General features: G+C 40.6%; 1 protein-coding gene across 2 annotated transcripts; it reads right to left on the bottom strand.

The window, feature by feature from the left end:
• Positions 1-748: 748 nt before the first annotated feature.
• On the bottom strand, positions 749-26,464 carry sept8a (septin 8a). Of its 2 annotated transcripts, XM_026370369.1 has the most exons (10): positions 26,324-26,464; positions 19,064-19,178; positions 18,666-18,861; positions 17,231-17,417; positions 12,865-13,026; positions 11,918-12,014; positions 7,848-8,016; positions 7,608-7,740; positions 7,188-7,357; positions 749-917 (listed from the first exon to the last, which is right to left on the bottom strand). In XM_026370369.1, exons 1-10 carry the CDS (start codon positions 26,351-26,353, stop codon positions 749-751), a joined length of 1,428 nt encoding a protein of 475 aa, XP_026226154.1. In that variant the 5' UTR covers positions 26,354-26,464. The 2 variants fall into 2 exon arrangements, with proteins under 2 accessions (XP_026226154.1, XP_026226153.1); XM_026370368.1 differs by lacking the exons at positions 749-917; positions 26,324-26,464 and adding an exon at positions 4,346-5,501.

Here is a 26,464-nt window from a genome sequence, read left to right as displayed (position 1 = left end):
ACAGAGCGATAAACACGAGCTGAGAAAACATCATGAATGAAAGACGCTCAAAAGAAATTGGAGCATAACAACCACTGGAAGAAGGATGTTTTCGAACTCTAATCTGTGGTTTTCTTCACCAGCCACTCGCTGTCTTCACACCAGAGGATGGAGCTAGCTAATTCCTCACTGACATATAAATATATTTGAATGACACCCCCACCCCTGTCTCAGGTTGTTACTTATAATTCCTGTCTACACATGGGAACACAGAAAAGCACTGCACGTACAGTACGATACAAGACGAGATCACTATTATTAATTCCACAGGTAAACAGAGGTCTTCATTAGTGACACCTTGATGGGGACGTTCTCTGTCAAGTGTCCTGCACAGAGCTTCAGGTTTGCACCTTCACAGTAACTTCGAATGCAGCCGTGAACACTTGAGAAGAGCCGAGCGTTAGTGTCCTGGGTGGTGGGAAAGAAGGAATGAATGCTGCGTTGATCTTGAGATATGCATGGCTGGATGTTAAATGTACTTCTGAAGTATTGGAGTTAAGGGAAGAGCGATGGGTGGACAATGAGACAACCATGACATCATTATGCTAACATTTTGGTCTCGCTTCTTTTCGTTTCTCTGTTTGTCTTTGTCCTAGTTCCACGCCCTGCTCGTCTCCAGCCACCCCCACCTCATTCCGTCCATCGGGCACGGCTCCGGCGTCGGCTGGGACTCAACGGACCCCGGAGTGCTTCCTGTTGGGCTTGGGCATCAGAAGACGCCTCCGGGCTTCCAGGCGGCGCTGTGGACCAGGCAGGTGCAGCACTGTATGGCGTGCCACCAGCTCTGGCAGTTTAAGGGCTCCACGTTGGCCTTGGCCATCATCACTTTGGAGCTGGAGGCGCTCACACCCGACTGGTTCTCCGTGTTCACCGACCTGCTGAAGAAAGCACAAGTAAGAGAAACGCACAGGCCTGCAAGGAAGGCAAAGCTCTGAATGTGTTTATTATCAGATGATTTTGACACAAGTAAGAAAAATGCCAAACAATAATATTTACATGTTCTGTCCACCTGAGCGCACTGAGCATACCAAGTCGTAGGAAAGAGGATATTTTGTGATATTTTAATGAGCTCCATACAAACTGCCAGTGCTAGTGCACCAACCTGTTGTCAGGAACATATTTAGTCAGACCCAGTGTAGACGCGTACATAAAGCCCCCTGTGAATATTCAGTCTAGTGTTGTCAGTTGGCCTTGTATCATGCATCCTTGTTTATTCCCTCGCTCTCAGGTTGATAGCGCCGAGTTCATCCACTGCAAAGAGATGGTGGATGAGTACCTACACAGCCTGGAGTTCTCCCTGCCGACCAACGCCGTCTACATCTTTGACAGCGCTCAGATCCAGGAGGAGCAAGTGTGTGGTCCCACACAGCGCCTCAGGCAGATCAGGAGGGGACGCGGGGAGCAGGGAGACTCAGACGAGTATTACGACGGATTTAGACATTTGTATAACGAGGAGACGATCCCGGGGGAGCAAGAAGGAGGCGGCATGGAGGGTTTGTTTGATTCCCAGCAGAAAGACATCTCCCCCTGCCCACCACTGCATCCTGCCGTCAACTAATGGGATGTTCACTTGTACCGTCCATTCACCGTGCACAATTCTTCATTTTAGCACATTTTCGAGCCCCAGTTGTACATTTGAAGGGCGAGTGAGGCGAACTTTAATCTGGATTTTTCCCCACCTGTTGTAAAATTTAGGTTATTTAAAAGATTTGAGTTAAAAAAAGGTAGAAAATCCTTTGTTATGGCTCAGCTAAGCTCAAATTAAGTAACAGTTTTATTCACTTCTGTGCTCGAGTCTTCACGTGGATCAGTGGAGAATGGATTGAAATTGAAATGTTTTGGTCCTTTTCTGTAAGTTTCTATGTATTATAATGACTTTTTTGTGCTGTGTTTATTTACAAAAGCTACTTTTTAATTTTTAAGCTTTTATTTTTTTATTATTATATTTTATTACTAAATGCTGCAGTTGTCTTTCAGTCACGCTTCAGCCTGGGTTTATTATTTTAATTGTCACATATCCAACACGGAGCAACTTTGGGAGATTAATTCAACACTAGAGCAAATTAGAGTTTTTGACATGATGAAATTGTCTGATTAGTGATCCAGCATCATACTGTACATGAGCTCCAGTTATCACTCAATAATCATATTGCTGATACTGATATAAAATGAAATGGCAATAAGTAAAGTTTGATTTATACTGTATTTAATGTTGGCTGATGCACACGGTGTGTCCAGGTGGATTTACCTCTACTACCATACACTTGAAACCTGTAGACTGAACAGTTTGATTTGAGTTCTAGCTATTTACCATTTAATGTGAAGCAGTTACTGTCTGTTTTCCTCTGTAGACTGTAAAGTCTGCTGCCTTTCATACAGGAGAGCTGGATGCTACACCAGTGACCAATGTAAAGTTTGTTTCTTTGTTTGTTTTTTTCATAATCCATACTCGAGGCAGCTTTACCTTGTTTTGTCAACCTCAGAAATAAAGCTACGACTTCAAAAGTCTAACGTGCTGTTTTCTGGTTTGTCACCTTCAGACGGCAGCAGCAGGTTTGACAAACTGTCCTGTGACCGAATGTTTGTCCACTGACACGAGACAAAGTGCCCTCGAGCACAAAGCTACTGAAGTCTCTACTTTGCAGATGTGTAATCATGCACAATAATTCATATGTATTGCTAATGATGTAATGCTGTTTCGTTGTTACAGCTGCTGGGGAGAGACTCGTACTATTATTATTGGTACAAAGTTTACTTTCATTATTTAATTCCTGAACAACTTTGTCCAACTTTCACCTGTGCAGATGTTTAATTAGGTATTTGGAAACATCTGTATGAATGTCAAGGGCTTTAAAGGTTCATCGATGGGCGTCTAACAAATGAACATGGGGTGAAAAGCAGTAAGTCGAAACTCTGAAACACTTCGTTAAAATGGGACTAACAAGAGATCCACGTCAATTTGTAGGAAATTAATAGTAGTCAAAACTACTTCATCAGTGATGTCATAATATAAACACCACCATAACCGTGGTTTCCACTGCCATGAAACAAGTTATTTATTTTCCTGGCTCTAATAGGATTCTATTAAAAGGCCCACCAGGGTGCAGTATCTAAATACCACTTAGTTAGCAGTGTGATGGATGAAAGTTGAAATATAACTACTGTCGGTAATAATGTACAGTATGTGGGACAGACAGAGCTCTGTTATCACTCAGCCCTGTTAGCAGAGTGAGTGGGAAAACTAAAGGATAGAAGGAACCGAGAACTGTGAACAGATGGTACTGCTGGATGAGCTCCAGTGAGCCCTGCAGGTGGTGGACAGAATAATAATAGTTCTGGCAGAGTCTTCACAGTAAACACACAGACTACTACAGGAAGATCTCAGGACTGTGCCATGACTTCCCCTGTATGTTCTTCATGAATACCACATGCATTCTGTGTATTTAACAAATACTAAAACCAGGTTTGACAATTTATGAACTCAGAAGTTTGTCGAGTGGAACAGACACAAAGAAAACACTTGAAGTCATCAAACAGACCAACTTGTTTATGTTGCTCTGTAAAATCTGCAGTTACTTAATCTCACTGTCAATTCTTAAATGCTGTGTAACATCACTTAGTCCCTGGCTGGAAAATCTTCACACCACCGACATCATCCAGTCTTTGTTTATCTGTTTTCACACTAGAATAAAAAAAAGTCTGAAAGAGAGATGAACTGCGGAAGCTGCCCTTGAGTGTTGAAATGCAGCCATGTGGTTTCTAAACAACAAACTGCAGTTTGTGTCAGCACACGTACACGACATGCCCCCTTCACCCACACACTTCCTGTCCAAACCTACACAACCGCTCACTTAGAAATGTCCTTGTTCTTGATAGAAAAGCACATTTTAGAACTAATCATAGATGGAAGCTGCGCTTTTTATTACAATATCTACCGAGGGGTAAACTGTGTGGTGTTGTGTTGCATTTAAAAAGCTAATTGATAATTTAAAAAATCCTTCTGCAATTATGTTAGCACAGCTGACAACAAGGATATTTAACAGAAATCAATAAAGTTCACATATTTAATTTTCCTCACACACACGGTAAACATGCCATCTTGCACACACAGGAGCATGGAGGATAATATGCAGACATCTCTCAGCTGTTCAGCTGAGCAGGAAACGCGGCATCACAAGCTGACAGCTGCTGAAGCCACCAGCCTCTTTGCGTGATCGGATACTTGTCTTCACCTGCCTGTGTTTCACTTTCATCTCCTTCCTCTTTGAATATCGTCAAATAAAACATGGCAGAGAGACACAGCAAAGGGGGGGGGGGGGTTGCATTTATTTCCAATGACAGACAGTAAATACAGCTGCTCTCTTCTTCATCTCCGAGTGTAAACTCTTTTACAGCGAGCTGAGGCTTGTATGTTTTCCTGAACCCTGTGTGTGTGTGTGTGTGTGTGTGTGTTTATACTGGCTTCATGTTCCGAGTGCGTCCTCGGTCACAACACTCACATCAAGGCGATATCTCATAGTTACATCACTTATAGACAATGTACACTGTCGTATGAGCTTCTTACAATAATATATTCAAAAACAAGTTCATTTTGCATATTAAGCTGTGTAAGCTCTAGAAAATATTCACATACATTTAATGCATTAATATGAAACAGCACCAGAATATTGCAAAGTTTTTTATTAAGATTTAAGACTAAGTTTGAGGTTGTCAGTACCTATGTATATGCAGTTATATATACACAGGTACTCAGTTCTTTTGCTTGACATACTGCTGTTTAAACATATTTATATGATACAGGGAGTTATTCTACTCTGACATGTATTTATGCTGAATCTTCATGGTTACAAATAGGTTAATAGCCACACCACACCTGGACAACATTTCAAACAGCTCAGGTTTTTAGGAAAGGCTTCATTTCCACTGACATTTTCAATTTAAATGTCCTATAAAATGAAGCACATTCTAACTGAACAGTTACTGAACAGTTTCAAATATTTTACCCAGTGCATGTGTATTACATTGTAGTACCAAAACAGGTTCGCGGGGCTTTAATTTTTTATATCTGTGTGAATATTTGATGATAAAACAAACAAACAAAAAAAAAACAGAAAATGTTTTAAACCACAACATAGAAAAACAAAATTGCATATATGTTTAAAAAAGTGTCCAAAACAAACAGAATGAAAGATCCTGAATAAATGAGATGGCCACTGCTGGTAAGTGAACATGTATCATTATCTCTCACCATCGTTCACTCACTGTTGGCTTCATCATCATCATCATCACCACCATCATCCTCAGTGTCTTTGGTCCATGTGCACATTATCAAGATGGAATGTCAGAAACAAACAAACAAACAAACAAACAAACAAAAATAAACAAGTGTTGTCGCTGCTATGGTGATGGAGGACAAATCCATGGTCGTGTGTGTTGGAGGGTGTGCAGCGCCCATAAATTAACTGAAAAACAACCACAATAAACAAAATAAAGTGAATGAATAAACTTTAGGTAAATAAATAAATTATTGATTAAAATGATTCTAAGAAGAAAGCAGCATCAAAGCAAAGAGGTGCAGTTAAAATAACAACCAGTGCTTGTGTTAGTGAATAGAAAATAAGTATGATGTAGTTGATCTGTCACCAGGGGGAGCTCCACATTTTCCTTTCCAATCAACATCTAAATAAAAAGCTACAAGTCATCAGGAACAGACAGAGTTTTATAATCAGTATGTTTCCTCAAATGTAACGTAAAGGTTCAATCTGAGGGATGGCATCAAACACAAACCAGCAAAGTGAGGATTTGTGCAATCTCTGTCTATCATGACTGACAGTGAAGTGTGTGCGTGTGTGTGAGCCTCCACAAGATGGCGCCACGTGTCCTGGCTTAAATTATGAAATAACTAAGATTTGTATCAAACACACACACACACAGATCCAAACCAGAACATTTCTAATCTTAAAAACAGTTTTTACTTTTAATTATTCTCAGTGCAGCTTGGAAATGAATCTTCAGAAACCTCGAAGCTTTTTCTGAAAATTACTGTTCAAGAAGTTTCCAACATTCAAGATGTGGTAGTGCATGGGCACATCTATACGTGATAAAAATGCCACCTTTGCAAATCATGTGCATTAATCTGCTGCTGTAACACTCTCCGCTCTTCTGGGAAGGTTTTTCGGAGGATTTTGGCACCTGGCTGCAGGGATTTTCTCCCATTCAGAGCATTACTGAGGTCAGACTCTAATGCCTGGCTCACAACCCGCATTTCGATTCATCCAAAAGGTGTTGGAAGGAGCTACTCGAATTCTTTCACACCAAACCTCAATAACACGTTAGGTCTGTTTGTACCAAACACAAACTGCTGCAACAAGCTGTAAGTACACTTACCGTCTGAAATAGTACAGTTGTTTAGGATAGCAATAAGAGTCGTCTTAACTGGAAGGAAGGAGCTGAACCCAAACCAGGAAAACAAGCCACAGTAAACAAAAGTATATGGATAGCTCTGTCTACATAATTTGGGCCAGAAGAGGCCGACGGTTCCTTAAATTTAATAAATACATGCATTTGTGCATTAGAAATAGTTAAAGTTAAAATGAAGACAAAATCGTGTAGTTCTACCTGTATTACTATGCTGTCAGTACATAATATATATTGGAAATGAGTTTGTGTTAGCTGGATTCTGAACCACGTATTTATAAGCCAAGCTCTTGCATGCCTCTGTGTTGAGTTCACTGCCTCCTTTCTGAATATCCTGAATAATTAGAGCGGGGCAAAGGAAAGAGTGAAAGGACAGGAAATGTTAAACTTGGGCAGGACAAAAAGGGGAGGAAGTTTCCTTAGCACATGCCAGACCTTTATTATAGTAGCTCTAAGGGTTGTGTATCGGTTGACAGCAGCACAGCACATTCAGTTAAAGACTCATTAATGTGACACGGGACTTGCAATGCAAACCACCTGCTTAAAGACTTGTAACAGCAGCTCAAGAGCAAAAAGAGAAGGGACGAATAAAGCAACAGAAGCCTTTTTACAAAAAGGAATTCACTCGACGACAAGTTAAGGAAAAAAAGAGCAGAGCTATAGAAAAAGCAGCTTCCTGCTACAGAAGAAGAATGAAAGCAGTGAGTGAGTGACAGAAGGGATTGGCTTACTTTTTCTTGTCTTTGTCTTTCTTGAGGGGCTGAGATAAGGACAGCGTCTCAGCTGCCACCTTCCTCTTGTTGAAGGCGTTCATCTCGTCCTCCAGGTCTTTCCGCTTCTCCTCCACCTTCCTCTTCTCCTCCTGGTGCATCCGTTTAAGCTGCTCGAACTTGTCATGCAGCTGAGAGATGGACATAGTAGGAGCAGCAGAGGAGAGACAAGACATATGAGAAGAAAAGTCCAACAGGATGTAAGGAAAGTTCAGTTTCATTCACAATCGATGTCTCTCATCTGGTTCACTGTATAATGTTATCAGAAGCATCACATGCTACACTCATAAATTCTGACCTTCTGCACAAGGAGCTTTTAAAAATGTCCTGTGAAGATGCAGTGTTGATAAGTGGACATGCACTGTGTTTATAGAGACCCACCTCTCTCTCCTTTTCTTTCAGTTCTGCCTCCGTCTCTTTCACTTTGTTGACAAACATCTGTCGCATTTCCTCCTCTTTGCGCTGCAGGTCCCCTAAGAACTCTTTCCTCTTGGCCTCATATGTCTCTTGAAGACTGGAGAGAAGAAATGAAAGAGCAGGAGAGACAGATAAGATAAAAACAGATAAGTAAGTATTTGGAATCTGCATGTACATGTGTATGTGTCCGCTCTCCCTCTCTACCTGAACGGCTGGCTGTCGGGGTCTGTGTCTTTGAAGCCCATCTCTTCCAGCTTACAGCGTCGGTACAGCTCATAGTGACGGGCGTGGGTCTGCTCCCTCAGATCCTCCATGTTGACCCTGATCAGCATCTCTCTGAGTTTTACAAAGTCACAGTGACTCTCATTCTCGACTAAAAAGAAAAACACACACACACAAAGCATAATTAGGAGAGAGATTTTGTTTAATTATGTTTTGTTATTGAAACGCAGGTGACTGCACACATACAAATGTGCATTCATGTCTAGTTTCAAGCTCTGAGTTTTCGTTTGTCACTCTCATTCTGTGCCTTGCTGTCTCTTTCACTGCTTTGAACTATTATTTTAACACCCCATCTGTCAGCCTGTCACCCTCCCTTCCTCTCCATCTCTCTCTGAAAAGCAGGAAATCAAACAACTCTGCTGGAATGTGAATGTCACTTCAGCTCGATGTCCCAGTGACTCTCTCAGTTAAATTAATTCCTCAATAAGCAAAGGGCAAGAAGCTTTCTCTCTCCCTTTATTACTCACAGGTCACTTCATTTAACTCCATTGCAATTAAACACAGTTAAATTCAAGACTTTCTACTATCAAACTGCTCAAAGCATCAGCCCTCCGGAGTCTGTATGAGACTGGGCATATTTTATTAATAGCATAAATTTTAAAAATAGCATCCTCACTGCACTAAGCAATTGTTTTCAACCTGTTGGCAAACCTCTGAATATAATGTCTAATATTAAAAGTTGTTGTGGGCGAAGGGGCATTGGCTGGAACACATTCCATGAACCCTGATGTAGTAAGTGATGGAGGATGAGATTCGTGCTGTCTTTAAATACCGCGAGCTGCAAGTGCTCATGATGTAAACACAGTGATAATTATACTGAGTGACAAATTAGCATGCATTTAGTTTGTCCTGATGGAACATGCTGGAACAACACCCTGCAGTGCCTGACAGCAAACCAGAGTGCATAAAAATGCAGCATTAAAACAGTCAAAGTGCCTAAACAGCTCAAAACTCACCTAAAAATAAAGACCTTCCTTCAATAGACCACGACAGAAAAGCAAGTAAATAACCACTAACTCACCTTCTTCTACTTTAATGTTTAGACCCAAAACAGATTTTACAAAACACTAATGGTGATGCAGCTGTATGACTCACTCAATATTATTTTTACTCAAATCTGTTGGTCAACCACAAATTAGTGGGAAGTAAAAAACTGAAACGAGCTGCTCTCTGGGCTGCAGCCAGGCTGCTGAAATTGCCTGTTTATTTGGCATCTAATATTCTCTTTGTACCGCCACCCCTGCTGAGGGCTGAATGAGGGCCAATCCTCTAACTGACTGCAGCACTGAGCCCTCAAGATATCTGAGCACAGGGATCTGCGAATATAAACATGCAAACACAACACGAGAACAGTAAGATACAAATAGAGGAGAACAAGGACGTGGTTGCAAATACATTTACAGTTATCAAAATGAATGAAAAGTGACGTGCAGAATTGAATTAAATGAAAAGCACCACATTCACTGGTTCTATGCTTTTTACCCAGGCTTCAGTGGTTGGCATTTTTTAATTTGTAGATATGTAAGTGAACATGCACTAGAGCTACTTGGTAATTGATGATAAGTGACATGTCGCGGTACTGACGCAGGTGAAATACACTGAACGGTGTGTCTGAACGCCTCCAGTGTAGATGAATATAGACGGAGCTGCAGGCTGATTATGCTACGTATTCTGCACGTATTTATTTATAGATTAACCCTAACCCCAGATACTGAAATGGCATCCAAGTTTACTTAAAACACTACAATCTGCTTGCAAGGCGCATCAAGATCCCGAGAGGACACACACACACACATACACAAACACACTAAGCTCTATCAATTACTCTTTGTCAGTAGACAGTCCTTCCACTATCTCTCTTCAAGTCGGTGGAAATTTCCCATGGCTCTTTGAGAGGTTAACATAACCCATCTATATGACATCTGGCAACTACAAACTGTTTCCACTGACACAGACCCTCCTTTCAGCCGGCTGAGGGTCACAAAACACACATTTTTTTGTCCTCTGCTGCCTCTGTCCTCATACTATAAATGATGAGCCATCAGTTTGCAAGGGCAGTATGTCTGACTAAAAGACAAGTAGGTTTTTTTGCACTATATCCTGTCACTCTGGATAATTTTGTTGTTAAACAGCAAGTGACACTTGATAAGATAGATGCAGACTAAAAACCTTTTCCTTCACTGTTAATCATTAGTTGTTTGAGCCCGTTTGCAGATCTCTAACTAATAAGAAATGTAAAGATAGTCTAGAGTCACTCCAGGTTTACTGGGATGCCCAAATCTTTTCATAAAACAATGTAAATTTAGATAACGCTGCTGTCTATTGACCTTCTTATGACACATGTCATGTGAGAATTGGTTCCAATCTTTCCTTCTGGGCACGTTGAGCATTTTGTAGCATCAATATCGGTATCAAGACCACTTCCAACATCTACTATCCCGCTCATTTCTAAAAATAATGAAACAAAGAATGGATATTTTGTGATAGAGACAAACCTCTGTACAGTAAGCTGATAAAGTTTGGCAGACTCTATCATAACTATTTACTGGACTGTACTGTAAAGTAGCTTTGTAGTGACTGATTGAGTCCAGAGGGATGTGTCCCACAGGAGACACAACAGGCTTCATAAATAACCAGTGTCCACTGAGGTTTGGGAATGAATGTGGATAATGGAGAGAGGAAAGGAAGAGAGAGTGAGGACACAAGAGAAATAAACCAAGGAAAGAGAAGAGGATACAGATGGAGAGAGGGAATGAGAGAGTATAACTCCCCTCTGAGCAGTAATATTCTCACAGCACAACTCTGACTTTATTAGATTAAACTATTAACTCTCATAAACTGTGGGAAACAAAGATGTCAAGATCGCTGATACAACAGCCAATGTCTCCGTGGACAGCACACGTACGTAATCTAACAGACACACAGGTAGAGAAACATGTGACGCATGCATGTAAGGAAAGACACCACATACATTATACACACACTCAAACACACACACACAGGCAATTTGTCAAAACAATCTCTAGCCACTCGCCCTTCATTTCACAGAGTCGCTCTGCATGAAGTCAACACGCAGCTGCAGAGGACACTCCACATTAAGAGGAGGGTATAAATAGTCAACACGACTGTGGGAAGCACTTGTCACTCTGCCATGAGCAGAAAACATCTTTCACCATGGATACTGACCGACAGCTGCTGGGTCCCTGTACGTTACGTGCTGTTCCTCCATATGTGCACCGTAGGGCTGATTGCTTTTTATTATTGATATATCTCTTGTTTAATCAATTCTACAGAATGTCAAAAGGTCACAGAATAAAATCCCCAAAGAGTCACAGTCATTTTAGAAGATAAGATAAACCTTTATTCGTTCCTCAGTGAGGAAATTTTGCATTGGTATTTAAAAAGATTTCTCCACAGCTGACCCTTAGTTGGTTGAGACACATTTCATTGAATTTCATTTCAATTTTAATGTATTACTCCACTCATAATGTAACCAGCATCATCAGCTTTATGCAGGGCAAACGACAAATCTAAGTTTTGAATTTGCCAGCAGTGTTTAGCTGCCAAACATGTACATTCCTAAGGATTCGTGGCAAAGGAGAAACAACCACTTCAGGCCTTTCTGCTGTGTCACAATTTAAGTGACAAGTGAAACATGTCAGAGTTCAGCAAAACTTTTAATACTTACTTATGACTCACAGGAAGTGAACAGGGCTGAACCCTGTGCTCATCTGCCATTTTGATGTTAAAAAAAAATAACTTCAACTTTTAATTTAACTGTTAGAGACAAATTTTCTGTCCATCGATTAGTAGGATAAATCTTAATAAAACTTACATTAATGCCTTCATACTTAGAAATCACAGTTTGGCATTTGTGTGTCTTATTTCTTTAAGTATTTAATCTGCAGCAGTCTGAAGAGAAAAGTCAAAGGTCAGCTGACACAAACAAACAAACACACAACCTGATCACCTTGCTTGTGGATGGTTCTCACCTTGCACAACACCCCATGGGTACTGTCTGGCCCTCACTGTTTTGTTTCCTACTTTGACCTCTTCCACGCTCCCGACAACAGCAAAAGGCAGATGGGCCTGTACAGGAAAAGAGGAGCAACAGAAACAGCAGTTTTAAAAAGGTCACGAGGTCACAGGTGGACCTGGAAACATATTGTTTTATAGCAACAATTAAATAAAACAAAAGGGACGACTAAGATTTGAGTGTTTATCATCAAATAAAACTTGTTGCACTGTGGCTGTCATCTCTATTATCATTCAAAACCAGACCACACTAGAGCAAAGTGTAACCATTTTTACATGTGGTTTAGTTGGGGCTGAGAGGTCTATTTTTTGAAGTGACTAAACACACACAAACACACACACGCGCTTTCAGTGAGGCATCATGGGAAAAACATGCCCGATATGCAACCTCAAAAATTAGTTGGCGAGTTGAAACCAGCTGACTGTTTGCAGCTCGAAGGAACAAGCTGGTGAGTGTGGGCGCTGATGTAACCGACTGTGAATAAATGGGGATACTGTACAAGAGCAGTGCCAGAGAGAACCAAATGCAGTCTTATTTATTCAGAGAATTTACCGTTTAAGCATTTGTTCATGTGTGGGTGTGCGTTTGAGGACAAAGTGATTATAAAGTATATTCCCATTATAAAGCTGGCAATAAAAAAAAGCCTAAAGACTCTCTGCAGGGAATGAATATTCAATTATTAAGCTACTTGCAGTTTCTTACCAGTACATCTCAATAACTGTTTAATTTGGACAACATATGTAGATTTATAAAATGAACAAAACATAGAAGGGGAACTGGTGCGGTTAAACAGATCTGGCATTACTTTAACTAAGTGTTAAAGAAGTGTTTACGCCACAGATATCCTAAACACTAAATCCTTTTTAATCCATCTATATGTTGGGATTGGCAAACATGACTTACGTTCATGGAGGCGTTGATCTCGCTGACGGCTTCATCGTCTGTTGGAAACTGATATATCTGGACACCGTTGCTCACCAGCTCACTCATTATCTTTATTTTGAACTTATGGAGCTCACTCTTGGAGATTGTGTCTGCTTTGGCAATGATGGGAATGATGTTGACCTGACAATGGATAGAATAAAAAGAGGGTGAGTGTAAGCCATGTTATGTACAGTCAGAGGCCCAAAGTTTGAGGTTTTAGTATGGCTAATTCACGTTGAGTAACGAGTCAGTGGTGTGGAAAACCATAACTATCCATCCACTTCAGATTCCTGCACCTCTTATGTCGTATGCACATGTCCCACCCACCCTCTCAGGTTGGCTGATATATCGATATTCATTCCTGTGCTAAATATGGACAAGGAAGCATACAAGACCATATTCAGTAAAGCTATACAGTGAGTAAGTTCACTCAGAACCCCAACAGATACATAAAACAAACAGTGATTATGAAAACAAACGAGGCTCCATCTTCAATTAGGAGCAGATGTGCAGAAATAAACACACATTTTGTCTGCATTCCTCTGTGTGGCTGCATTACTCCAATCTAACTGGCAGTATGAGGAGGATTCCCACAGATTTACTCATCACTTCCACTGTGTGCCTCAGAGCAAGAGCTGGAGCTTATTAGGAGTCAAATTACAGGCTCATCATACTTTATTGGATCATTAATTTGCAGCAGGAAAGTAAGTATCATCTTTTAATCTTTATTCAACAAACCAACTTCACTAATCGCTGTAATCCAGTGCTGACAACAGCGTTGTCTGGCCACAGAAGCCGCTGGGATTTAAGTGTCTTGACATGGTCAGTGAGGAGGGAAGTGGGGGGTGATATGTGTTCACTTCCCACAACCGGGTTTTTCCAGTTGGTAATAGTTCTTTAGTGTTTCCTCAGAATAACTAGGAATGCCACACGGGTAGCTGAAACCACACCAGAGCTGTTCACGTGTATTAAAAATGCAAAAATCATGCAGATAGTTTTTCTTTTTACCTTCTTTGTCTTCAACTAACAACAATAAAATTTGTTATTAGGAGGTCCTGGGTGCAATGTACCCATCTATGTTCTGATAACTATGACCGTTTTGTATTCCTCTACAGACTGAATCCTCTGAATCCTTATTTTCTAATGATGTCCACTGATACAAGAGAAATAATCTTATTTTAAAACAAAGAACGCCTCCTTTAGCCACTTCTCTCTTCCTGCCTCTGTTCCCCACAAATCACACTCAATGAGGGGCCTTCAAGCATCCTCGGTAGGGAGGGGAGATTTGTACCCCATTACAAGAAAAACACCATTGTCTAGCCTTGACAGCAAAATCTAGTGGTTGGTGGGGGGGGCTGTTCCTGATCTGCTTCCCTGTTTTTTTCTGTGACAGGACTATCTGACAGAAGAAACAGCTCTGTTGATTTAACTTCAGTTCCCAGATACAAGTTAATTTTCACACACATAAACGCTTCCTGTGACGTGAATATAACTCGGCAAAGAAACCAAAATGTGACAGAGATCTAAAATTTTGTTGATTCAACTTGAAAATCATTTTATCATTATAAATAAATGATACAAATGTAAGTTTTGTTGGGAGAAAACAAACCTAACTTTTGGATCTGTGAGACATAAATGGTAATTTTCTTTATTGCATACTTTTTCCAGACTGTATAGTTAAATAGGTTTACTGAAAAATAACCAGTCTAATTGAACAGCATTGAATATAATCACTTTTTATATTTGTGATATGGGGTACTGTCTGTCCACCTGTAGCACGCTGGTTATCTTAACATAGACAGAAAACAGCAGCACAAGCAACGGCTGATATTGTGAGTAGCTGTTCAAATATTGCCCTCACGCATTTTTTTATATCTAGAGATAGACCACTGCATAAACAACCCCACTAAACCTGTGAAGCACAACAACGTCGTATCCACTTGTGGTCACTCAACACTGGCCCGCTTTCAGATTAAACAGCACATTGTGGTGAGATTGCTGGGACAGACCCACTGAGGTTGGACTGGTGTTCGCTGTGGCCACCCGCACAGGCTAAAACTGGGTCCATTGTTGTACTGTTGTAAATCTTTTTGGATGGAACAACATTACTATTATTTTACACTATCAACACATTCTGCTGCCGTGCAACTGAAAATAGCCTGTGAGCTAAAATGTCTCCAAATGCCACGAGAATAGAGTTTGGTTCATATGAAAGAATAGGGAGAGTTATCTGTGGTAAGCTATCACTTATATTAGAGGTGGGCTGCTATGCTAACAGAAATACATTCAGCTCACGTTACCTGCTTTGCTGCGGTTCATCTAAAGGGATAAAGTTCATATATTTAATCTGCCACGGCTTGCTTTAAAGCAGGGGTACAGAGATTTGGCTGTGTGTTGGGGTGGTTTGGATGATATCAGGAGACAGTTGGCATACGTAGGGTGCCAGACTTTGATCGCTCTGTTGGCTGGTAAAGACAGAAAAGAGGCACGGTGATCTGCATCACCTCACAGCAAAATGAATAAATAAATAAAAAAGTCCTTCATTTGGATCTCAGCCATTTCTGAAGTTTCTTTTCATGTTGGAACAGTATTTGTTTTTTTTTTTTCACAGTAATAATTAAGAGTCATGGCTTTGGCCTGAGAAACTCACACAAATCTAAGGTAAAGTTTTGGTCACTTAGTATTAACTGTCCTGACTGGTTGCTGGGCACATACGGCAGAGATGCAGAGTTGTGCATTGACAGTTGGCAGAGGTAAGACAGCAGGTTTTAGTCACAAGCTGACCATCTGCTTTCTTCTAGATTTATTATTATTGCATCAACAGACACAAACAGGACTAAAGCTGCCACTTTGCCAGTCCTACATCAGTGTTATCAGTAGTTAAATGTATATACAGAAATACTGTGGTGGCAGTAAACAAAGCCCTGTAAAGGAACCTGAAAATCAACTTAACTAACGTCACAATTAGTGAACCATGTAACCACGTAACAGGGATGAGGACACATGCATGCAAATTAAACAAGTTCAAACTCAAAAAGACATAGAAGATTTTGTCGTCTACATGTAATTTACATAGTGCAAACAGTAGATGTCAAAGCTAATCAAAGTGAAATCTGATGTTACAGTTTACTAAAATATTTTACACCTTCCAACAAACAGTGAGTTTATTTATCTCCTTATTGTCCTCAGGTTAAAAAGTACATCGCCTCTTTCATTATAGCTCCCACTCTTCTGGGCTCTGAACATGTGCTTTGAAATACTCTGAGGTCCTTTTTTCCTGCTGAAATTCCACATGTCCCACAGTCTGAAACCATGATTTAGGATCAGAAACCACTGACAGGTTTCAGCTGTGTTTATCATCACATTGAGCAGTGTTCAATAGGCTTTTATGAAAGTATCAACTAAATATACATGCAGAAAGAAAACACTGCATATGTATAGAAGTCGTGTTTAATATTAACGCCTATACACTTTGTTTAATTACAGGGAAGGGATCTGGCAAAAAACACCACCAATGACCACTTATCCCCAAAGATTTTGTCAAAATTCAACCACACAATTTCAACAACTACTAAATGGCTCCAGCTTAGAACATAGACTTTTCTTGCCCTTTCTGAGTCCTTGTCCTTCCCCCACTAACACTAGCTCTCTCCCCCTCCTCTTCTTTCACGCTCCAAGTACTGTTGTGATGAGATTTTTTTCCACTGTTGTCTAATTGAGGCCAAGCCAGTGATTGTATCTGCACTCTGCAGCTCATCAGATGTACAGTACGACAAAACACGGACCACTAATCTGTCTAGCATTACTCACATTACAGAGCAATGAATCACAAATCAATGTGGCTCTGAATGTGCCAGTTACAGCTGTGTGTTGACCTATAAACATGTCAACTGCAAACACACTAGAGCTACGAATAAATAAGAATTGTTTTAAATCAGAAAAATGTTGTTTTCCTTAGCAGGAGTGTGTTAAGTGTGAACTTCTTATAGTGCTCAAATATATGCTAATAACCTCAATCCTTTTCTACAGAATCAGCCAAATTAAAAAAAGAATGGCATGTGAACTTTTCTTAAGATCCTTTATGATAAAAACAGGCGCCTGAATTTTCACTGCAACATTTTTTTATCTTTATCCTTCTGGGACACAGAGGCCACACCCTTGCAAAGAGATCAGGGATGTGCATCTCAGTGAAACACACACCAGTCACAATGAGGTAAAGGTCAGATTTCAGCAACAAAGATACTAATCACAGACAATGGGAAAGGACTCCTGAATAGTTTCCTTCGCCAAAGGGGACGACCACAGCGTATGTGACTAAGTGTGTTTTTGAGCTGATTGTGTGTACCTTGCTATCAAGTTTTTTCATAGTGACGAGGTCCAGTGACTTGAGGGAGTGTCCTGTTGGGGCGATGAAATAAAGGCAGATGTGGATCCTGGTGTCGTGGTAGTTAAACAGCGAACGTTTGATCTTCAACTCTTCCTGGAGATAGTTTTCAAACTGAGTGTCGATGTAGTCAACGATGGGCTTGTAACTGTGGAAAGAGTCGAAGACAAATCTGTGAAGATTTATGTCTGTGGATAAAAACTAAATATTTGTTTTCTTATTCATGCATTGGTAATGAATATAAAAGGAAATAAGGCCTTGTCACTGGGGAAATGAACTGAGACAATTATGTTTTCAGTAACTGTATGATCTGTTTCCATGCCAAGACCTCAGATTAGAGTTGTACTGCTTAGTGCTGCATGAAATTTGTGTTTGGCTTGTGGGAATCTGGTTGAAAGAAATCACAGTGACTGCAAAACATTCTGTTCTCTCCCACAGTGCATTTACATCCTTTGGACTCTACAGTGTCACCAGTTAATCACTTTGTATGTGTAAGTCTTGCTGCACTGATACAGGAGACCAACTCTGACATAAACTCACACGTCTGCAGATGTAACTGCAGATGTTTCTGTTTTAGAGCAACCCTGTTAGAAACTGCATCCTAGCTGTGTGACATGCAAGTCTCTTTCAACTGGAAAGATGCAGATGTGATCATTTCATTGAGATAATCTCTGTTCTAGATAGTCAAAATATTTATCCAGCGTCACATAAGTTATTTGTCCTTTCCCCTTCACATCTACCTTCAATCTACTCTGAGGAATGCAAACTTTCAGTGTGTATTTTCTGTCTGCTGTCGCGTCTATCCTTCCACATAGAAGAACAGTCCATTCCACAGCTAAATGTTAAAAACCATTTCCTCCTTGTTCCAACCCCCCCGTCCAATTTCCATCCTACCGAGAAAAGCAAAATGTGCAGGAACCTGGACTGATGTCTGTTTCTGTCATTTGTTTCGCTCTACAACGTGGATCTAATTTGGATAAAACTGTCAAATAGAAGGTATGCTTTGGATAAGGATTGACAGGAAAATCTTGTACACACTTGTTACATAAGTCAAGAGTCAAATGGAAAAGTCTTTAAAGCACATGTTGCATACATGTGTTCTGAGTATCAGATGAATGGAATTTGCCTAATGGGACAATATAATGTGTAATGTTTATCAGAATATGCCAAAACCACGGCCAACCAGATTTACCACGGTGAGTTTTATACAGAGAGCCATGAAGATTCTGCTACTGCCTACCTCAAATCACTATTATTGATCAACAGTTCAAGACAAGCCTGTGAGTGTGTCAATAGTTTCAAATGTGTTTTGATCTGCACGTCCCCAAAAAGCAGGATCACAGGGAAGTGTTAACCATCTACTGTCTTAGCATCATTATTATTTCACCATGCTCACCTGTCCTCTTTGTTGATCTGATCACCAAAGCCAACAGTGTCAACAATCGTCAGCTTGAGGTGGACGTTGCTTTCTTGCAGGTCGTATGTTCGCGGCCTCAAATACACGCCATTCTGATAATGGCTCGCCTCTTCGTTCTCAAACATGGTGTTGAAGAGCGTATTCATTAATGTTGACTTGCCGATACCAGTCTCTCCTGTGGACGGTAGGAAGTAGAGAAATGAGTCACTGGGGACTAATTTGTCAGCTTTCAGACGTATCTCTTTACTAAAACATTACTGGAAAGCCTCAGCAATTCTTTCATGTCAGGAAAAAACAACACAGTAGTTTGCAGTAAGACCTATACAATAGAGAAATAGTGCACACACAGTGCACACACGATGTCATTTGGTACTCACCTACGCAGAGAATGTTAAAACAAAATCCCTGTGTCACCGATTTACTGACCAGCTGGTCAGGGAGGCTGTCAAACCCAACATGGCCACCCAAATTCAGGTTACGTTTGTCTTCATTCTGCAAGAAAACAAAACGATAAACACGTGGTTGCATGTGAGAAAAACACGTGGGAGAGACGAAGAGCTGGGTGGCACAGAGGCTTAAGACTTGACATTTATATTCATATGAAAATCGAAGACCCGCTGTTCATTCCGCAGATGTGAAACCCTTCAAATGACATCATGAGTTAGGTGGTCATGGTGTGCAGAGAGGACGAGCTTCATGTATGATCTTACTCAAGAAGGAGCAACTAAAAACACCCAGAGAAAAAAATGCACACAGGAGTGCTGATAATTCTCTTACAACCCACTATGGAAAATTATGATATCTTAAACTGGGAATTAAAGTCAAACTTTTTGTTTAGTAGGTCTTTGGAAAAATAATTAAAACCTCACTAATGGGAGGCAACAACACATAGAATAAGCAATCTGGATATGCAAACACACCCCAAACTTATCTCCAATCACCTCTGCTACTGTAAATGATTGCAGACACTTGCACAACCACTCTGAAATCAATATGAATTGAGAAAGGGCCTACTGGAATTTAAAGCACAAAGATCTTCCAATATAAACCAAATAAAAGACAGACAGCACTATTGGATTGTAAACGTTTCACCTTTGATCTTCCTTATCTGACCTATCAGGGACAGACAATGAGAGACGACGTTAGAGCTGCAGAGGAAGGGAACAGACACCTTCAGATGAATAAGGCCACCCGAGCTCATCTGGCTGAGCCACGATGGACTGCATACTTGAAGGCTGATGTCACCGAACACAGGCAGCCTGAGAGCAGAGCTCAGCTAAACGCAGCCTGACAATACTGAACTGAGAGGTGGAGTCAGGCTCCGCATACACAACAGACGAGTTAGAAACCTGACTGAACTGCACAATACAGGATGAGCATTGTGTGTGTGTGTATGAAGGCAGAAAAAGACAAGTAAAGTAAGTTATGTTAGTAATCTTACATAAGCTGCTCCAGACCATCAAGGGCTGAGATGCAGCTCTGTAGGTTAACATGAAGCAAAACAAACGAAGCTGTTCAATCTTGCACTTCATTAGATTATGTTAATCACAAAAAACACTCATCTAGAGCTTCTTATTCCTTTTGTGACTGGATGCACTTATTGTAAGTCATGTAGGACAAACGTTTCTGCCAAATGAGTGAAGAGGAAGAGAGCCACTCTGTTGGTTGCTTACTGTTAATTCAGAACTTGTTAAACAACATTAATGCTTCCCTGTGGTATTCAGCTTGCTGAATGAAACTCACGCAGACATTCAGCTAGATTGCTGGAGGGGCAGGGTGTGGCCAGGAAGAAAACTGGCACAATCACGCTGGATTCCTGTGTAGTGTCTAAATTAAGAAAGGCTGAAAGTTTATATTATCATTTGCATTATCGTTTTCCATCAACACTCACATATACTGTTTTTCCAGTTTCACATATGGCAGCTGCATCATTTGCACGCAGTTGTTGGAGAGGGTCCTTGCTCAAAGGCAAGTTGACAAGATTTCTTTATGCAAGAGGGGAATTATGCCACAAGTCTGGAAATTTACACGTCTGGAAGCCCGCTGTGCCTTCTCAAAACATATCTGACATTTCAGAGCGTTATGGCTACCGCAGACGTCATCTAAAGTCAAAGTCTGTTCTTTGATTCTGTAATCTACGTCCTGTGAAAATTACTCCAAACTTACCAAACCACTATGGCAAAACTCTCAGATTAACAAAAATACCAAAGATCCTGACTCATGAGATAATTGTGGGTTGATCTCCTACACTGAACCAAGTTGTTCTGTGTGAAACAAAGGAGGCAGTTAGGTCAGTGAACAAAACAAATAAATATTATTTAATTCAAACATTTACAACGTCAACTGAAAATAATGAGGTTGGTGTTTTGGTGTGGTGTGTTAGGTTGGACGACTTCAACAGTCGTACAGCAAGCACTAAATGCACTTAAAAGGACTGGATGTCAGTAACAATCAGCACCGCTAAAAATAAGCCTTTCTATTTTCTAATACATTTACATTTATTTACAGGGCTTAACAGCCCCCATCAGAGGCTGCGAGGCATCAGTCTGTCCACCCACACAAGCTAGTTCAGGGAAGAGCAACAGCCAGAAGTATGACAGGAATGAAAAGCTTCTGGTTAACTGCCCCAGGGTGAGGAAACAACACAGTTCCCAGGCCACCGTATCACCAGGCCAACAGGAAATGGCTGCTCAGTGGAGGCCCAGGTGGCTCAAAGTAAAACGAGGCACAAATCATATAGGCTAGTTTACTGTGCTGTATGTGTGCAGCTGGTTGACGTGAACCAGCACTCATCATCATCAGCACTGTGTGTGAAGAAAAGGAGTAAAAAAGTGGGTTTGGCTTATAACGGCATCGTTACTACCCCAGGCTCCTTCTGTCGTCTATCCCCTCTTCAGCTTCCATCTCGCCTTCTGGCCGCCATCACCACCCGACTTACATCTGACTCGTGTTTGCAGGTTGTGTCTCCCTCAGAGAGCCTCCACCTGACAAGACAGCAGCAAGCTGACAGACTGAGATATGCACTGCTGCCGCTGATGTGTGTGGGGAAATATAGAGTGAAGGCTTCTGGAAAGGCTTCAAATATTTAAAACAACTTGAGGTGCAATTTGTGTAGTGGTTTGTCTTAAATGTCAGGTTTTCCCATGAAATTTTAATAGGCCAGAAAAACTGCTATATAGTATTTCATATTTTCCATTTTTTCCTTTGATCAATCCGTGGGCAGTTTCCCCTTCATACATGGACTATTTCTGTTCATCGTTTCCAAGACATTAAAAGAAGGCTTTAAAGAATCCACGAGTACAAATAAGGCTATTAAGCTGTTTGACTGCTTTGTATGAAAATCTCACTGTCTAGAGAAGAGGGAAAACCTTGTCACCTTATTTTTAGATTTGTTAAGCCTGAAATTGAACCACTTCCTACTTTAAGTTATTTTTCAAGCACATATACCAAACATTTGCAACAGAGATGTCTTTATCATGACTACACTCCAAGCAGCTTGAGACTTGAGCTGATTCTACTTTCCTGACTTTGAAAAAACTCAATACTCAATATAAGGTTATAAAACCTTCCAACTTAGTCACATTTAGATGATATCTTACCAGAAAGCATCTCTTTATGGCCATTATAAAAAATAAAAAATAAAAAATGCAAGCAGTGTTCATACAGGCACCTGGTGGTTGTTATTGTTGTTGTTGACTTAATTTAAAAACCAATTTTTTGCGTTTTAAGTTTTATTTGGCATCATAAGCAGATATAGGCTTAATTCAACTTAATCACAACAACAAACTAACACTTCCACATTTGGTAGCTGATGACGGTGCTTCCTATGCAATAACAGTCATGTGGATTTATGACAGTTTAGCCTGTGTCACCGTGTGCAGATTGGTACATCATGTTGTTGAGATCCGAGTGTTTTTTTAATTATGCTCATAAGGAATCACACTAAAGCATTTTAAAGCCCTTCCTATGTTATCAAACTTCGTATGTAATGGTAAAAACATTGACAGTTTTCCCTCCGATAAACTTTGGGAATGCTCTCATTCCCGTTCTTGTCTCACAATCAAGCACAGCAATGGTTCGGCCACATTACTCATCAGCGTTATCACTCAGCGATCACCAACAGGAAACAAATGAGGCCGACAAGAGGAGACAGAAACCATTTCATAAGACATATGTATTGCACACTTGTCTTTACAGTGCCTTTCAAAATGCACAATTTTCCTGCTGCCAAATAAACAGTCTGATTGTAAAGACATATTTCATAGTACTGTCAGATGTCTTATTGGCCTCAAACCAAACTATGTGGATCAGATGTAACTTGTCTGGATCTTGTGAGCTTTTCTCTCTTTCACATGCATGTAAAGTATTACACTTGTGCTAAGTCAACTAAAACACATTCCTGTTTGAAGATCTGGACTAGTTCTGCAAAGACAACATCAAGGAAGTGATGCTGATTTAAGCACAGACTGATTTAAGCACATTAAATAATAATAGGTCTTAGATACAGTACATATGGAACAAAAAAAAATTACCTTTAAACACCAGATATACACTTATATTATTTAACATTAAAACAAACTGAAACAGAAATTGTAAGTATAAGTACAGATCATCAGATAATGTCTGACAGTCAGTCAGACATTCCCTTAACTTTCAGTTTTGTGTTCTTGTCCTCTTGCTTGCTTAGCCAAGTCGACTGGAGCATTCACACAGACGCCTTGTGTAAGCTGCATTTTTTTTGGAATCTAAATATCCATGTGGTCAAGATCAGGATAGAGAGAGAGATACCTCCAGTATTCTCCGTCTGAAGCAAACAATCCAAACAAGTCACATGAAGACTGATGGATTCACTGGGATCCAACTTGTGGCCTACAAATTATGGGACAGTCTCTAAGCTCCAGTCTGTCCAAAAGAAGGCTGTAGATACAGTACAGAAATACATCTAGTACTTTATTTTGACCTTTCCTTCTTTCACTAAAACAAAAATACTAATGGTATTACGTCAAAACAAACACATGACTGTCTTAAAGAAAGATACAGTGCCTGTTCAAAAACAAAAACAAAAAAAACTTTAAAGTTATTTAACCCAAACTGAAGCAGTGAGCAGTTTCTCATTTTTTTAAACACCCATGTCTGAAGACACATCCTGCGGTCGTGGAAAAGATGCATCAATCATGCCTAGTGCCTAATGTACAAGCCTGTGGGGGCAGTGGTATGATGTGGGGTTGCTGCAGTTCAGTGCAGGTCAGGTCCCAAAGAAAGAGGTCAGCTGACAACCTGAATATACTGAATGACCAGGTTATTCCATCAATGGATTTTTTCTTTCCTGGTGTCACGGGCATATTCTAAGATGACAACGTCAGGATTCATCTGGCTCAAACTGTGAAAGAGTGGTTCAGGGAGTATGACACATCATTTTCACACATGAATTATCCACCACAGAGCCCAGACATTAACCCCACTGAGAATCTTTGGGATGTGATGAAGAAGACCATGCGTAGGGGTCCGACTCAATACAAGATCTTGGCGAAAAATTTATGAAACTCTGGATGAGAATAAATGTTGTGACAGTGCAGAAGCTTATGGAAACTTGCTACGGGGAATGTGTGCCGCTATTAAAGCAAAATGTGGTTCAACGAAATATTGGAGTCTGTGACTTTTGTTTTTGGACAGGCAGTGTATTTCATTCTAAGATGCACCACACTGGTCTCTGATGAACTTAAAGACCTTATTCTACAGATGGATATTCACTCATCGCCACAGAGACTGCAGCTCAGCTGTCATCATTAATCTACAATGCTTGATATGACAAGATCATCTGTAGGCAGCTCTGGCCTGGACATACACTGATGATGCACAACAGTCACTAGCTACGATCAACAATCTGACCTCATAAACAAGACATATTGTTGTTTTATACTTATACAATAAAAATCTGTAACTAGAGCACATAGTTAACATAAAGTGCAAGTGACTCACTCCATAATTTCTCCTTCCACGTCTCTTGCCTTTGAGCACTTTGTGAGTTAATCTGACTTTATGCAAGCAGGCCTCATGGGAGAGACAATACTCTTCAGGGTCAGTGAGCACTGTACATGCTAAATATGCTATAGGCCATTTCATTACATAACAATCTAAATGAGCAGCATAATTTTAATGCTACACACAGTAATACAATCAATAAGTGTAAAAAATAGACGTTGTGAGCTACATTGATCACCTCATGTGGCCTAGAAACATTGCCTAAATCTACTGCCTTTATTGGAATGAGCTGATATGGGTTAAAAGTGCAACCAACCACACATCCCTATCAATAGCTGCACATAATTAACAGCATGCCCTTTACACAAACTGCAAGGCGAGCGTGTCAGTTTTTTCAATACGTCTCACTTAGTTCACAAAGTTAAGCAGAAAGTTATAAGGAAGAATTGTGCTGCCTCTAACCTCACGCTGTTCTGTGTCACTGCATTTTCAGCATTTTTCTCATTAAACAATCTGAGTCAATCTGCAATGTATTCTACAACCTGCAGCATCTCTTTAACAACTTCCTAATTTAAAAAAATGCCAACTGTGCAATATCTCCCATATCCTCCTTTTGGATCCTCTCCTTTATTTGCAGGCGTGTTGCACTAATAAGCTGTAGGAGTGGCCCGGAGTGTGTTCTTAATCTCTTTATCCCTGCAACTCAATGCTGCTTACTGTCCAATTCACTACCACAAGGATCTCTTCAAGCATCGGCCAAAAAGTTAATCTCCTGCTGTGCATTCACCTCACTATAATGTTGGTTTTCCATAGCACACATCCTTTGTTGTGACTGACTCTGCATTCTTGACACCAAGCACTGACTATCTTAAAGTTACAGATGCTGTCTTAAGCCTCTGTTGCATCATCATAACATACCTACATAGTCGAAGCTGACTCACAACAGGGCTTGTCTCTGTAAAATAATGCAAGATACATTCCAGTCTCATTTAGTAGTCTACTGACATGATATGCAAATGTGCACTATTGGGAAATCCAGGCCACAAGAAGCCAAAGCCTGTTCAGCATCTGGCCTGCAAAACTGGCATGGCCTTAGTTTTAAATCAAACATTATTAGCCAATGTTTGCACCTCTTAACAGGAAGTTAAAATGAAACCACATGTCAACACACTAGTAGGACTACAGTTAATCAAGTACTCCCTAGTAATTCGTGATAATAAGCAATTCTACACAACAACACTATCACTAAAACATAGTAAAGGGACTTTAAGTGAGTCTGGTGTGCACACATATATTCAGTTTTACAGCACCACAGTGACAGCTGCACTGAGAAATGTGAGATATGAAATTAGCCTACGTTTATAATCCAGTTTAATGAGACCATATGGTTAGCGAGTGTAGCACCATTACTAAAATAAACCCTTCAACGCACCATATATTAATCATTTCACACACAGCAGCGGGGTTTTTAGTTTGTCATCAGGGAAAAATCACTTCCACCGTCCACATCGGAGGCTTCGCTGGCGGGGGAGGCTTAGCTAGCGTCTCCTGCCCCACACAGCAGCTAACACCCGCCGCTTTCCTGGTCACCAACACTTGCACTTGTTTTCACTCCCAACACACCGAGGAGCTTTAAAAACAAAAACAGCGCTTACCGAAAATACGTCAACGTCCGTGGCGGCCATGGTGCGGAATGTTCGGGGTTTGGAGGCGGTGGGGAGCAGCCCTCGTCTCTCCGTGGTAGCCTGCTGAACTGAGCCGAGCTGACAGACGCGAGGGGACGGACTCAAGACGGA

This window comes from Anabas testudineus, chromosome 14, assembly GCF_900324465.2.
Source record: "Anabas testudineus chromosome 14, fAnaTes1.2, whole genome shotgun sequence".
Taxonomy (NCBI): Eukaryota; Metazoa; Chordata; class Actinopteri; order Anabantiformes; family Anabantidae; genus Anabas; species Anabas testudineus.
This window is presented reverse-complemented; position numbering and strand designations above follow the sequence as displayed.